At 40.4% G+C, this 12,665-nt stretch overlaps 1 protein-coding gene across 2 annotated transcripts in view; it reads right to left on the reverse strand.

Moving 5' to 3' along the window:
* Positions 1 to 1,789: 1,789 nt before the first annotated feature.
* The window catches only part of LOC141197846 (keratin, type II cytoskeletal cochleal-like), a 52,016-nt gene continuing 41,140 nt past the window's right edge, over positions 1,790 to 12,665 (reverse strand). For both annotated transcript variants that reach the window (XM_073662916.1, XM_073662915.1), the window contains exons 3-10: positions 11,814 to 12,022; positions 11,612 to 11,672; positions 11,442 to 11,537; positions 7,160 to 7,324; positions 5,777 to 5,902; positions 2,995 to 3,215; positions 2,875 to 2,909; positions 1,790 to 2,158 (exon numbers count right to left, since the gene is read on the reverse strand). In XM_073662916.1, the coding sequence (XP_073519017.1) occupies positions 2,052 to 2,158; positions 2,875 to 2,909; positions 2,995 to 3,215; positions 5,777 to 5,902; positions 7,160 to 7,324; positions 11,442 to 11,537; positions 11,612 to 11,672; positions 11,814 to 12,022 (1,020 nt within the window). In that variant the 3' untranslated portion in view covers positions 1,790 to 2,051. The remainder of the gene's footprint in view (positions 2,159 to 2,874; positions 2,910 to 2,994; positions 3,216 to 5,776; positions 5,903 to 7,159; positions 7,325 to 11,441; positions 11,538 to 11,611; positions 11,673 to 11,813; positions 12,023 to 12,665) is intronic.

The raw sequence follows: 12,665 nt of genomic DNA on the forward strand, positions 1-12,665 counted from the left end.
ACCGGATGGTAGTTACCTGGATCCACCTTCTTACCTTTCTTAAAAATCGGTACCACATTGTCTATCCTCCAATCCTGTGGCACTAACCCTGTTGCAAGAGAGTCTAAGAATATGAGATACGTTGTTTTGACAATTACTGAGCTCCATTCCCTCAGTATCCGTGGATGAATACCATCTGGGCCAGGGGATTTATCAATGTTTAATTTGCTCAGACCTAGGCGTACTTCTTTTTGTGTTAAACTAGTTATATCAGGTGGTGAATTTGATTTTTGCCCTGTTGAAAGATCCCTGGAACATACTGTTTGTTGGTTAACATCGATGAAAAGTGTCTGTTTAATATCTCAGCCTTTTCTTTGTCCTCTATAATTATCTTATTATTATCGTCTTTCAAGGGGCCGATACCATCTGATTTTCTCTTTTTGGCATTGATGCATGTATAAAATTTTTTGAGATTTAATTTAATGTCCCTGGCGATTTGTTGCTCTGTAGATAATTTTGCTACCTTGATTTCTTTTTTACATTTCTTATTTAGGTCTTTATACTCTTGAAATGCTATTTCTGTATTCTCGGTCTTCAAGATTTTGAATGCCCTTTGCTTTTGTCTTATTAAACTTTGTACTGTCTTATTTATCCATAATGGTTTCTTTTTATTCCTGGACAATTTATTACCAGAGGGTATACATTTTCTACAGGATTCTAGTAGTATTTTCTTAAACATGCCCCATTTACGTTCGGTATCCCCAGTTACCATGACATGGTTCCAGTCTACACGATTAAGCTCTTCCCTTAATTTGCTGAAATAACCTTTCCTAAAGTTCCAGGTTTTTGCATTTCCTTTTTGAAATATTTTATTAAATATTACATTGAAACTTACCATATTATAGGCGCTGTTTCCCAAATGCTCCCGGACTAGATCTGAAATTGTATCTGGTCTATTTGACAGCACCAGATCCAGCAGATTACCTCCCCTGGTTGGTTCATCTACCAGCTGAGAGAGGTAATTGTCCTGAACTGTAGATAAGAACTTGCAGCTTTTAGCGCAACTGAACGATTCTATGACCCATTGAATATCTTGATAGTTAAATTCCCCCATTAAAAGGACCCTATTATTATTTGCTACCTTTTTAATATGTTCCAGCATTTCATCCTCTACCTGTTCAGCTATATTAGGAGGCTTGTAACAAACTCCAATTAGCAGCTTTCCATTATGACCATCCCATAGCCTGTGATAGACTTGTGTTTATATGCATAATCATCTTTTTCCAGGAGTGCGCTGCTCCCCAGCCTCACACCTTCCTGCCTGCCGGGATTGATTGCTCCTGATTGATTGGCAGTTCAGAACAGCAGCGTTGTTGGGCTTTTAGCCCAAGCTGTCCACTCTCTGATTCTACAAGCAAAGTTAGTTTGTGGCTCTGAAGCATTGTAGGTGCACAACTGCACCAATGCTGGCTGGATCGGGAGTTAACAGAGCTCTTCAGCAATCCAGCCAGTTTAAGTGTAGTGCTTACATGCTCTTTAGAAAAGATCTTGTAAGCGCTGCTCTCCTTGCCTATGAGACTGGCTACCACTGATTGACTGCAGCGATGGCTGGTAGCCTAGGCAATGAAGAGTAAACAATACATATTAAAATCTCTCTCTTCTTGAGGACTGAGATGATTTTTATTAACAAATAAATTGCAAAGTTGCTTCTTTTTAAAAGTACTTTTCAATTGTGTCCAATTAATGTAATGAGAATAACGTTTTAACATACAGGATGTATATTGCAAAATAAAGACATACAAGATAACGATGCTGTTCATGATTTTAATATGGGAAATGGGGTTGACGTAAACATATGTAGTTTAATACAGATTTTTTTTTATAAGATGAAGACAAAACCCACTTGAAAGAACCACAGACATAAAATTGTGGAGAACATAGGGTGCAGACTTAGCGTAGACAGGGGAACAGATCAGTGACCTCATTTAGGCTGATTTAATAGAACGCAACCTGCTGAGATATAACTCATTGCAGTGCAATTATTCAAGCAGCCTGTCCGAGATGAGCCAAGCTTAACAGTGGTGTCCATGCTTCCCCTTGGATAAACTGCTAGAGCTGAAGCTTCCCACATGGTGATGTTGACCACTTCCACTATGTCCACTTGAGTTGCTGACCACGGCTGAAAGTTATAAAACAAATATTAATATAATATGTTTTACTCAGGCCACACATCTTCTTTAAAGGGAACCTGACAGCTGACACATGCTGTCCGATCCACGCACACCATGTTCATACAGTGTGCATACATACAGTGTGCATACAGTGTGCAATACATGGTTCATACACCATGATCATACAGCAGTGGCTGTATGATCTCAGCCATATATGCTTAACTCTGAAATGCGTTAGCTTTTTAAAGAAAAACATAGTTTAATAAGTGGCCGGGTGCTAGTCGCACAGGAGACTAGTTGGAAATGACTTCTCCCCACCCGAAGCCAGTGACTGGCAAGTTTCTCTCTGCGTACATGTATAGGGAGAGACCTGTCACTCAAGGACAGGTGGCATGGACAATGCGTTGGGGACCTGCCTGTCCGACTAGTCTTCAGAGCGGCTATGATGTTTTTCTTTGAAATGAAATGAGTTAAACGAACATGGCTGAAATCATACAGCCAGCATCTGATACATGTTGCCCATAGATCCGAGAGAATATATCAGCTGTCAGGTTCCCTCTAATGCAATACCCCAATGCGGTGATGTATACAATTATAAAAAAGTCACCATATCAAGGAGACTTGATTTAAAAAATAATATTCACAAAGGTACAAAATATTCATTGTAATTAAGGCATCATGGAATTGGGAAAGCAAAAGTTGTAAATGGCTTTTCTATACTTACAGATGCTAACAGATCCATGACCTTCACTAACAAGTCTGCACAAGAAAGAAAATGGGTTAGAGACATGATATAAAATGCAGAAAAAAGAAGAAAGTGTTTTTGTTATAAAAAAAAATGCACCTGCACTCCTCCCCTTCCAGCAGTTTCCTGTAGGTGGCGATCTCGATATCCAGAGCCAGCTTGACATTCATCAGCTCCTGGTATTCCCGCAGTTGACGAGCCATGTCCTGCTTGGCCTTCTGTAGGGCAGCCTCTAGCTCTGCCAGCTTATGCTTGGCATCCTTTACAGCTGCTTCTCCTCGTTCTTCAGCTTCAGCGATGGCAGCTTCCAGCTTAGCACGCTAGGTATCATAAAATACAGTTTTACATTTTATTATTATTATTTATTAGTATAGCGCCACTTATTCCATGGCGCTTTACATGTGAAACATTTTGAGAATAAATACACAAAAAAACAAAACTGTTATTAAAATGCACTACATTACATGGAGAACTCAATGGTTTTCATGAGCACAATGCTCCATTTCCTCCATTTCTACTGTGTCCTAGAATATCATGATTCCAAGCTATTTTTACCGCACAATGAATGCCGCAAATAAACACCATAAAATAATGGAAGGATCATGGTTGTTTTTTTCACAATTTCAAACTTGGATATATTTTTTTGCTGTCCGATACCTTCTATGGTAAAATGAATGGTGTCATTCAAAAATACCACTCATCTTGCAACCCCCCTCCTCAAATTGTTATGTCAGGAGCAAAATGTAAATTTTAGGATATGTGCACACTGTCCGGAGCCGCCTTTGGCCCTGACACAGCGGAATAGCCGCTGGCGGCTTCCGCTCATTTTATACAAATGAGCGGCGCCATTTTTTATTTTTCACCTGCAGACTTTCTTCATAGATGTTAGTCTATGGGGAAAGCCCGCTTGCGGACCCGCCGGAGAAATCGACATGCCGCCGTCTGGAAAGACGTGCCGCATCTCAGTTTCCGCGGGTGATCAGCAAACGCATAGTGGACATGGCATTTCTAGAAATCCCATCCACTATGCTGTAACATCTGGCCGCTGCGGGTTTGAAGCTTCTCAGCGGCTCCTGACTGTGTGCACATACCCTTATAGCTTTTGGAAGAAAGGAAGGAAAAAAAACAGAAATGAAAATCTGCACAATCATGGAAGGGTTAAATATTCTAGGTTTCTTTAAAGTAAATTCATTTTTTTTTAATTAGCTGTCATAGACATATTTTGTCACATTAATGTGCTGCACCTTCGTGGTGTCCATGATTTATCCCTTTGACATCAAAATTTTTTTAGTCACAGTGACTGACTGTGAGACCATATTGTATGTAATAGTTTCACAGAGGCTGTCATATGAATCACAGAGAAGGCATGACAAGGTAAATCAGTGTAAGCATTGTGACTAATGTCAGAACGTCTTCTTTAACAAGCTCTCCCACGCCACACCTAGTATCCCAGCCAGATCCGCCTCTTCCCCATTGTTTCATATATTAACCCAAATTAAGTAGTTATCTTCCACCTGACTACAGATCGGCTTATGATGTCCACATAGGAAGTTTTAGCACTTAATCAACTTTTTTATGAGATTCTTTTAATGATTGATGTAAGAAATGTTTCTTTCACATCATGCTGAATGTTGGAAATACATACAACTACATATGGAATATTGTGTCATGGACAGAAATAGTAATCTATGTGATGATCACCATTGAGGAAGATATCGGTAAGAAATCTGGTGACATGCTTTGTCTACAGGACAGTATGAATTCGGCATTCCCTTAGCCCACCAGAGAAATTTATTCTGAAGGACTACTATACAGACCATGCACATGTCAAGATTAAAATTTAACCCAAATTTTGCTAGCATTGCACACACAACAGATCATGAATAATGTCTATGGGCGCAGTCAGATGGCCATACAAATCGGACTGAGAGTGGACTATAATGCACGGACTGGCCAGCGGATCTCCCAACCCGAGCGTGACAGATTCATGTATTTCTATGGAGCCGTCACACTCAGGTCATGAGACCCCCAGTCAGTCCAAGCATTGCAGTCTGATCTCATTCCGATTTATATGGCCATCCGACTGCGTTCTATAGGTGATTATACACATTAGATTGTTGTCTGCTGAACCCACAATTTTGGTGTGACATCAAACCATCTAATGCGCATAGGAGTGTTACAAATTTCTCCTAATATAATTTTTTGGGGGAAAGAAAGATCAGGCATGATAAAATTCAATATGCCTGAGCGTTTTATTTCATCTGAGAAGGATATTACAGTAGCTTAATTCCTGCACCTTATTGTTAACATCTGCACTCTCAAATTGATTGAGAGATATGAGTAATAATTACCTTTCGATAGCTATCTGAAGCGTATAGCCAGATTTTAAGGTTATTTATGATATGAATGAACTCATCAAAGTGATAAAGGGTTAGATCAAAAATCAATTAAAAATGGGTTGTCTTCTGCTGTACCTTTCATACTTTTGAGGTCCACTATTGGGTCACGTCTAAAACCTTTACATAACCTCATGATATTCTTTGTGACACTAATGTTTGGACACAATCCGAAGTATCCAAGAGCTCAGAATGCTGAAATGTTTAGTATTTTGATGACTTGTACAGAAAGTTTGTAAAAGGATATCCTATTTAAGTCATACTCGGCCAAAGGAAGACCTGAGATTCACCAGATTGTCTTTGCTTATGGATGGAACCATCCTAAAAATGACTACCAATACTTGTCAGAAAATTGCATTAATTATAACAATTATTCTTAAGCCATTGGCACAATGTCTATATCCTATCTATTCTAAAGCTTCATGAATAAATAATGAACAATTGCACTTTTGCCTAAAGCAAGCCCAGAATGACATGTAATTTACCTGTGCTTTCACACTCTCTATTTCACCCTTCAGTCTCTGGATCAGACGAGTCAATTCAGTAATTTCATGTTTAGTATTTCTCAGGTCATCACAATGTCTTCCCGCTGTCATACGCAACTCATCATACTAAACAGAAAAATGCAAGTAAAAAAAATTAGAAAACATGTAGATACTAGTTTGAAGGTTTCATCATTGAGTCAAGTCCACTGCTATCAAAAGAGACACTTTCCTAAAACTGCATCATTCACACGCCATGAGGACACTGCTCAAGTACAACAACAGAGTGAGTTATAGGCCTGCTTTTTTAACATTTTTTTTAAGAAACAGCAACATTCTTCTCTAAATGCTGTTTCTGGTATTACAGCTTAAGTGAACAAGCCTGATCTGCAAGTCACAACCCTTGGCTAAGAGTGGTGCTGTTTCGACAATGAACCAAAATTAAACATTTTTCTAGAAATAAGTGAATCTGTCAACAATTTGATTCATCAGATTCACTTGAATATGGCCGGGAAGTTTGATTTGCACTGAATAGATCTCTCAAGACCTCAGAAGTTAAAAAATAACGCCTCATCTATTCTGGCGCTGCAGCTCCCAGCCCAATCCGCTCTTAGGTCTCTTTCCCCCAATATCTCCAATATCTTCTCTTCTGTCTTCAGCCTCCTTCACTCCTTGGCCCTTCTGGTAGTCACTAGGTCTCACGTGGCATGAATTGTGTTGATCCATGGCATAATAACAACTCTTGGGACCTAATCAGAGCCTCAGGCGCTGAGAAGTCAGGACAGAAGAGAAGATCAGAGCTGGAAAGAGGATGTGAGCTATTGGGGACCAGGACAAATTAGGGGCAAGGTGAGTACAATTTTTTTACCCTAAAATGAATCAGTCAACATGGTGGCCAGCAGGCAGTCAGTTTGTTTCAAGTGGACTTAACAACTAAAAATTTAGGCAAATCTGAATTGTTTGTGAAATTTTAAGCAAATTTGATTTGCCTCAAATCAATTCATCTCTACATTTTATCTTATCTTAAAACACTGCAGATTTTAGGAGAAATTTTCTAAACTTCATAGTGTCATCACTTTATTCTTATCTCATTGTATTGGACCTTTGTGTGGATTAACCTTTTTGCAAGGGCTGCAGAAATTTCCAGATCAATGGAGAATCAGCGGTAGATCAAAAGTAATATAATAAAGATAATCCCAGCAACTCAAAACAATTAACTATTATAACAAGTATATTTTATGAGTAGTCATGGGTAGATTAAACTGTGGTTGCTAAAAAAAAATATCTTTCAACTTCTAAACCATGTTAACATGCTGTGTGGATTAGCAGGGATTTTATAGGGCTGCACCAAGTTTTTAGATATGAGTAACTAAGAGCTTGACTCACCCTGTTCTGGTACATGGCCTCGGCTTCAGCTCTACTCTTGTTAGCAATCTCTTCGTATTGAGCTTTAACCTCAGCAATGATACTGTCCATGTCTAAATCTCTGCTGTTGTCCATGGACACAATGACGGAGACATCTGAGATCTGAGCTTGGAGCTGGGCAATCTCCTAAACATAGGAAAACAAAATGTTGTTAACCATAAACGAATGAAATAAAAAACGGCCCTCGGCATTGAGAAGACATCTATCTATCATTGGTCTTCTTTAGAACCCCAATGTACTACCTTAGACATTCATATTTGTCTCATTCACAATTGGAGCATCACTAATGTTATCACATTCACACAAACACTTAAGCCCGCCATACGTATTAGAGAGCTGGCACCTCTCCCATACTCAGGAGCGCTCATTCAGCAGAGTTCTCCTGTGTTTTTTTTATGAGAGAGCCATCGCCAGACATGTCTGACAGCGGCTTATCTCAGGGAGATGGTCTGAAATCAGTCATACTGGACTGATATTTCCCCTGACAATAAATTATTCGGGGCACATTAGATTGTTAGCCAAACCCATCTATTTGGAGAGTTTGGCTAATAATAGTTGAATTTGTATGGAGGGCTGTAGGGCTACCACTAAAATATAATATAGAAGTCAAATCAGGTGTAATGAGGCACCATATGCCCCTTTAGAAGCAATGTTTTTAGGAAAGACAACCTCCATATCTCATTGTTTCTATATGAATCTGTATAAAGTATGAGCTACTCAGAGATAGTGCCAGAGGTATAGATATAAGGGATGCAGAGGTGACAGTTGCACCTGGACGTGGTGACTGTGGTGACCCAAAGTCCCTAATGCTCTAAATTTCTTTGTTACATAAGAAACCATTGGACAGTATGGGGTACAGTATGGGGCTATAGAGATTCATGGATTATGAATGCTTACAAAACAGATACAAAATTGCAGAAATATTCAACATATGAGAAATGTTACCATATGAGAAACATATATACGTGCTCAAAAAATAAAGGGAACACTTAAACAACAGAATATAACTCCAAGTAAATCAAACTTCTGTGAAATCAAACTGTCCACTTAGGAAGCAACACTGATTGACCATCAATTTCACATGCTGTTGTGCAAATGGAATAGACAATAGATGGAAATTATTGGCAATTATCAAGACACACTCAGTAAAGGAGCGGTTCTGCAGGTGGGGACCACAGACCACATCTCAGTACCAATGCTTTCTGGCTGATGTTTTAATCACTTTTGAATGTTGGTTGTGCTTTCACACTCGTGGTAGCATGAGACGGACTCTACAACCCACAGATGATGCTCAGGTAGTGCAGCTCATCCAGAATGGCGCATCAATGCGAGCTGTGGCCAGAAGGTTTGCTGTGTCTGTCAGCGTAGTGTCCAGAGGCTGGAGGAGCTACCAAGAGACAGGCCAGTACACCAGGCGACGTGGAGGGGGCCGTAGGAGGGCAACAACCCAGCAGCAGGACCACTACCTCCGCCTTTGTGCAAGGAAGAACAGGGGGAGCACTGCCAGTGCCCTGCAAAATGACCTCCAGCAGGCCACAAATGTGCACGTGTCTGCACAAACGGTTAGAAACCGACTTCATGAGGGTGGTATGAGGGCCCGACGTCCACAGATGGGGGTTGTGCTCACAGCCCAACAACATGCAGGATGCTTGGCATTTTCCTCAGAACACCAGGATTGGCAAAGTCGCCACTGGCGCCCTGTGCTCTTCACAGATGAAAGCAGGTTCACACTGAGCACATGTGACAGAGGTGACAGAGTCTGGAGACGCCGTGGAGATCGATCTGCTGCCTGCAACATCCATGACCGGTTTGGCAGTGGGTCAGTAATGGTGTGGGGTGGCATTTCTTTGGAGGGCCGCACTACCCTCCATGTGCTCGCCAGAGGTAGCCTGACTGCCACTAGGTACCGAAATGAAATCCTCAGACCCCTTGTGAGACCATATGCTGGTGCGGTTGGCCTTGGCCCTGTCTTCCTCCTATTGCAGGACAATGCCAGACCTCATGTGGCTGGAGTGTGTCAGCAGTTCCTGAAAGATGAAGGCATTAAAGCAATGGACTGACCTGCCCGTTCCCCAGACCTGAATCCGATTGAGCACATCTGGGACATCATGTCTCGCTCCATCCACTGTTGCACCACAGACTGTCCAGGAGTTGGCGGATGCTTTTTAGTCCAGGTCTGGGAGGAGATCCCACAGGAGACCATCCGCAACCTCTTCAGGAGCATGCCCAGGCGTTGTAGGAAGGTCATACAGGAACGTGGAGGCCACACACAATACTGGGCCTCATTGTGACTTGTTTTAAGGACATTACATCAAAGTTGGATTAGCCTATAGTGTGTTTTTCCACTTTAATTTTGGGGGTGACTCCAAATCCAGGCCTCCATTGGTTAATAAATTTGATTTCCATTGATGATTTTTGTATGATTTTGTTGTCAGCACATTCAACTTTGTACAGAACAAAGTATTCAATGAGAATATTTCATTCATTCAGATCTATGATGTGTTATTTGAGTGTTCCCTTTATTTTTTTGAGCAGTGTGTATATATATATATATATATATACAGTACAGACCAAAAGTTTGGACACACCTTCTCATTTAAAGATTTTTCTGTATTTTCATGACTTTGAAAATTGTACATTCACACTGAAGGCATCAAAACTATGAATTAACACATGTGGAATTATATACTTAACAAAAAAGTGTGAAACAACAGAAAATATGTCTTATATTCTAGGCTCTTCAAAGTAGCCACCTTTTGCTTTGATGACTGCTTTGCACACTCTTGGCATTCTCTTGATGAGCTTCAAGAGGTAGTCACCGGAAATGGTTTTCACTTCACAGGTATGCCCTGTCAGGTTTAATAAGTGGGATTTCTTGCCTTATAAATGGGGTTGGGACCATCAGTTGTGTTGTGCAGAAGTCTGGTGGTTTCACAGCTGATAGTCCTACTGAATAGACTGTTAGAATTTGTATTATGGCAAGAAAAAAGCAGCTAAGTAAAGAAAAACGAGTGGCCATCATTACTTTAAGAAATTAAGGTCAGTCAGTCCGAAAAATTGGGAAAACTTTGAAAGTGTCCTCAAGTGCAGTTGCAAAAACCATCAAGCACTACAAAGAAACTGCCTCACATGAGGACCGCCCCAGGAAAGGAAGACCAAGAGTCACCTCTGCTTCTGAGGATAAGTTTATCCGAGTCATCAGCCTCAGAAATCACAGGTTAACAGCAGCTCAGATTAGAAACCAGGTCAATGCCACACAGAGTTCTAGCAGCAGACACATCTCTTCAACAACTGTTAAGAGGAGACTTTGTGCAGCAGGCCTTCATGGTAAAATAGCTGCTAGGAAACCACTGCTAAGGATGGGCAACAAGCAGAAGAGACTTTTTTGGGCTAAAGAACACAAGGAACAGACATTAGACCAGTGGAAATCTGTGCTTTGGTCTGATGAGTCCAAATTTGAGATCTTTGGTTCCAACCACCGTGTCTTGGTGCGATGCAGAAAAGGTGAACGGATGGACTCTACATGCCTGGTTCCCACCGTGAAGCATGGAGGAGGAGGTGTGATGGTGTGGGGGTGCTTTGCTGGTGACACTGTTGGGGATTTATTCAAAATTTAAGGCATACTGAACCAGCATGGCTACCACAGCATCTTGCAGCGGCATGCTATTCCATCCGGTTTGCTTTTAGTTGGACCATAATTTATTTTTCAACAGGACAATGACCCCAAACACACCTCCAGGCTGTGTAAGGGCTATTTGACCAAGCAGGAGAGTGATGGGGTGCTACGCCAGATGACCTGGCCTCCACAGTCACCACACTTGAACCCAATCGAGATGGTTTGGGGTGAGCTGGACCGCAGAGTGAAGGCAAAAGGGCCAACAAGTGCTAAGCATCTCTGGGAACTCCTTCAAGACTGTTGGAAGACCATTTCTGGTGACTACCTCTTGAAGCTCATCAAGAGAATGCCAAGAGTGTGCAAAGCAGTCATCAAAGCAAAAGGTGGCTACTTTGAAGAACCTAGAATATAAGACATATTTTCAGTTGTTTCACACTTTTTTGTTAAGTATATAATTCCACATGTGTTAATTCATAGTTTTGATGCCTTCAGTGTGAATGTACAATTTTCATAGTCATGAAAATACAGAAAAATCTTTAAATGAGAAGGTGTGTCCAAACTTTTGGTCTGTACTGTATATATATATATATATTTACATACAAACAGATATATTTCCAATGTACTTACTGCATCAAATAGGGCACGCAGGAAGTTAATCTCATCCGTTAGTGAGTCCACTTTAGCTTGTAGCTCAGATTTGTTGATGAAAGCAGCATCAACGTCCTGCAAGGTAAATTTTCTAATATATTAATTGCTCGTTTCAATAGTATAAACCTAATATAATATTTGGTACATACTCTCTTAAGTCCAACAAATTCATTCTCGGCCGCAGTGCGTCTGTTGATCTCTTCCTCATACCTGTAGGATTACACATGAAATGGACATCTATTTACTATCACCATCCAATGTACTATAAATCTTGGTCACCATTTTGACATCTCATTATTAAAACTGTGGAAGCCATACATTTAATTTGATTTTTTTATCCAAGTAACTTACTTTTTCTTGAATTCCTCCACTGCATCTTCCATGGCCCGTCTTTCTGACTCTAGGCGAGCTCTTTCACCTCCAAGACTATCTAATTGTTTTCGGAGGTTGTTGATGTATGCCTCAAAGAGAGGTTCAATGTGGCTTTTTGCGGGTTTCTTTTCTTGAAGAAGAGACCATTTTGTCTCTAGCATCTTATTCTGCTGTTCAAGAAATCTCACCTGCAATAAACATGTTAGGAAAATACAAGTGAGATTAGAGACTGAGAATAGTAGGGTTTTAAATCCATATCCCCCCAAGCATTTATCAAAATTAAGAGCATTGCATTATTTAAACCAATCAGATTGAGAGAGTTTAATTTTGATGGTCTATTTTTTTTGCATAGGACATTAATATTTAGTTGTAGGAGGCCTAATTCATGGCACCTTAGCTGACTGAAAGGGCCTGCAGCGCACCCTGCCCCTTAATTGTTTACTCAGGCACAGTGCTACACATAGCATTGTGGCTTTATCTGCTGCTTAGTCCTATTCAAGTGAATGGAAATGTGCTGGATTACCAGATACAGTCACTATTATATATAGTGACACAGCCCCTGTGCTTAATTAAATGATGAGGTGCCATAAGTCTGGGTAAAAAAAAAAGTTTTCTAGTTCTTTTGATCACTTAGGATACTTGTCCTTGGACTATCCCATTGTACCAAAAGACTGAAATACAGAAACCTCTTATATATTGCTTTAGTTAAAACATAATTTTGGGAATGTGGACACTGTTTGTTTGCCATGCAGTATAAATGGCTTGCATATAAATAGGATGACATTGCTTCCAACAGACTAAAATTGAACTGATGAATTACATGTAGACCCT

This window comes from Phyllobates terribilis, unplaced genomic scaffold, assembly GCF_046119375.1.
Source record: "Phyllobates terribilis strain yellow unplaced genomic scaffold, ASM4611937v1 Scaffold_2__4_contigs__length_985480577, whole genome shotgun sequence".
NCBI lineage: Eukaryota > Metazoa > Chordata > Amphibia > Anura > Dendrobatidae > Phyllobates > Phyllobates terribilis.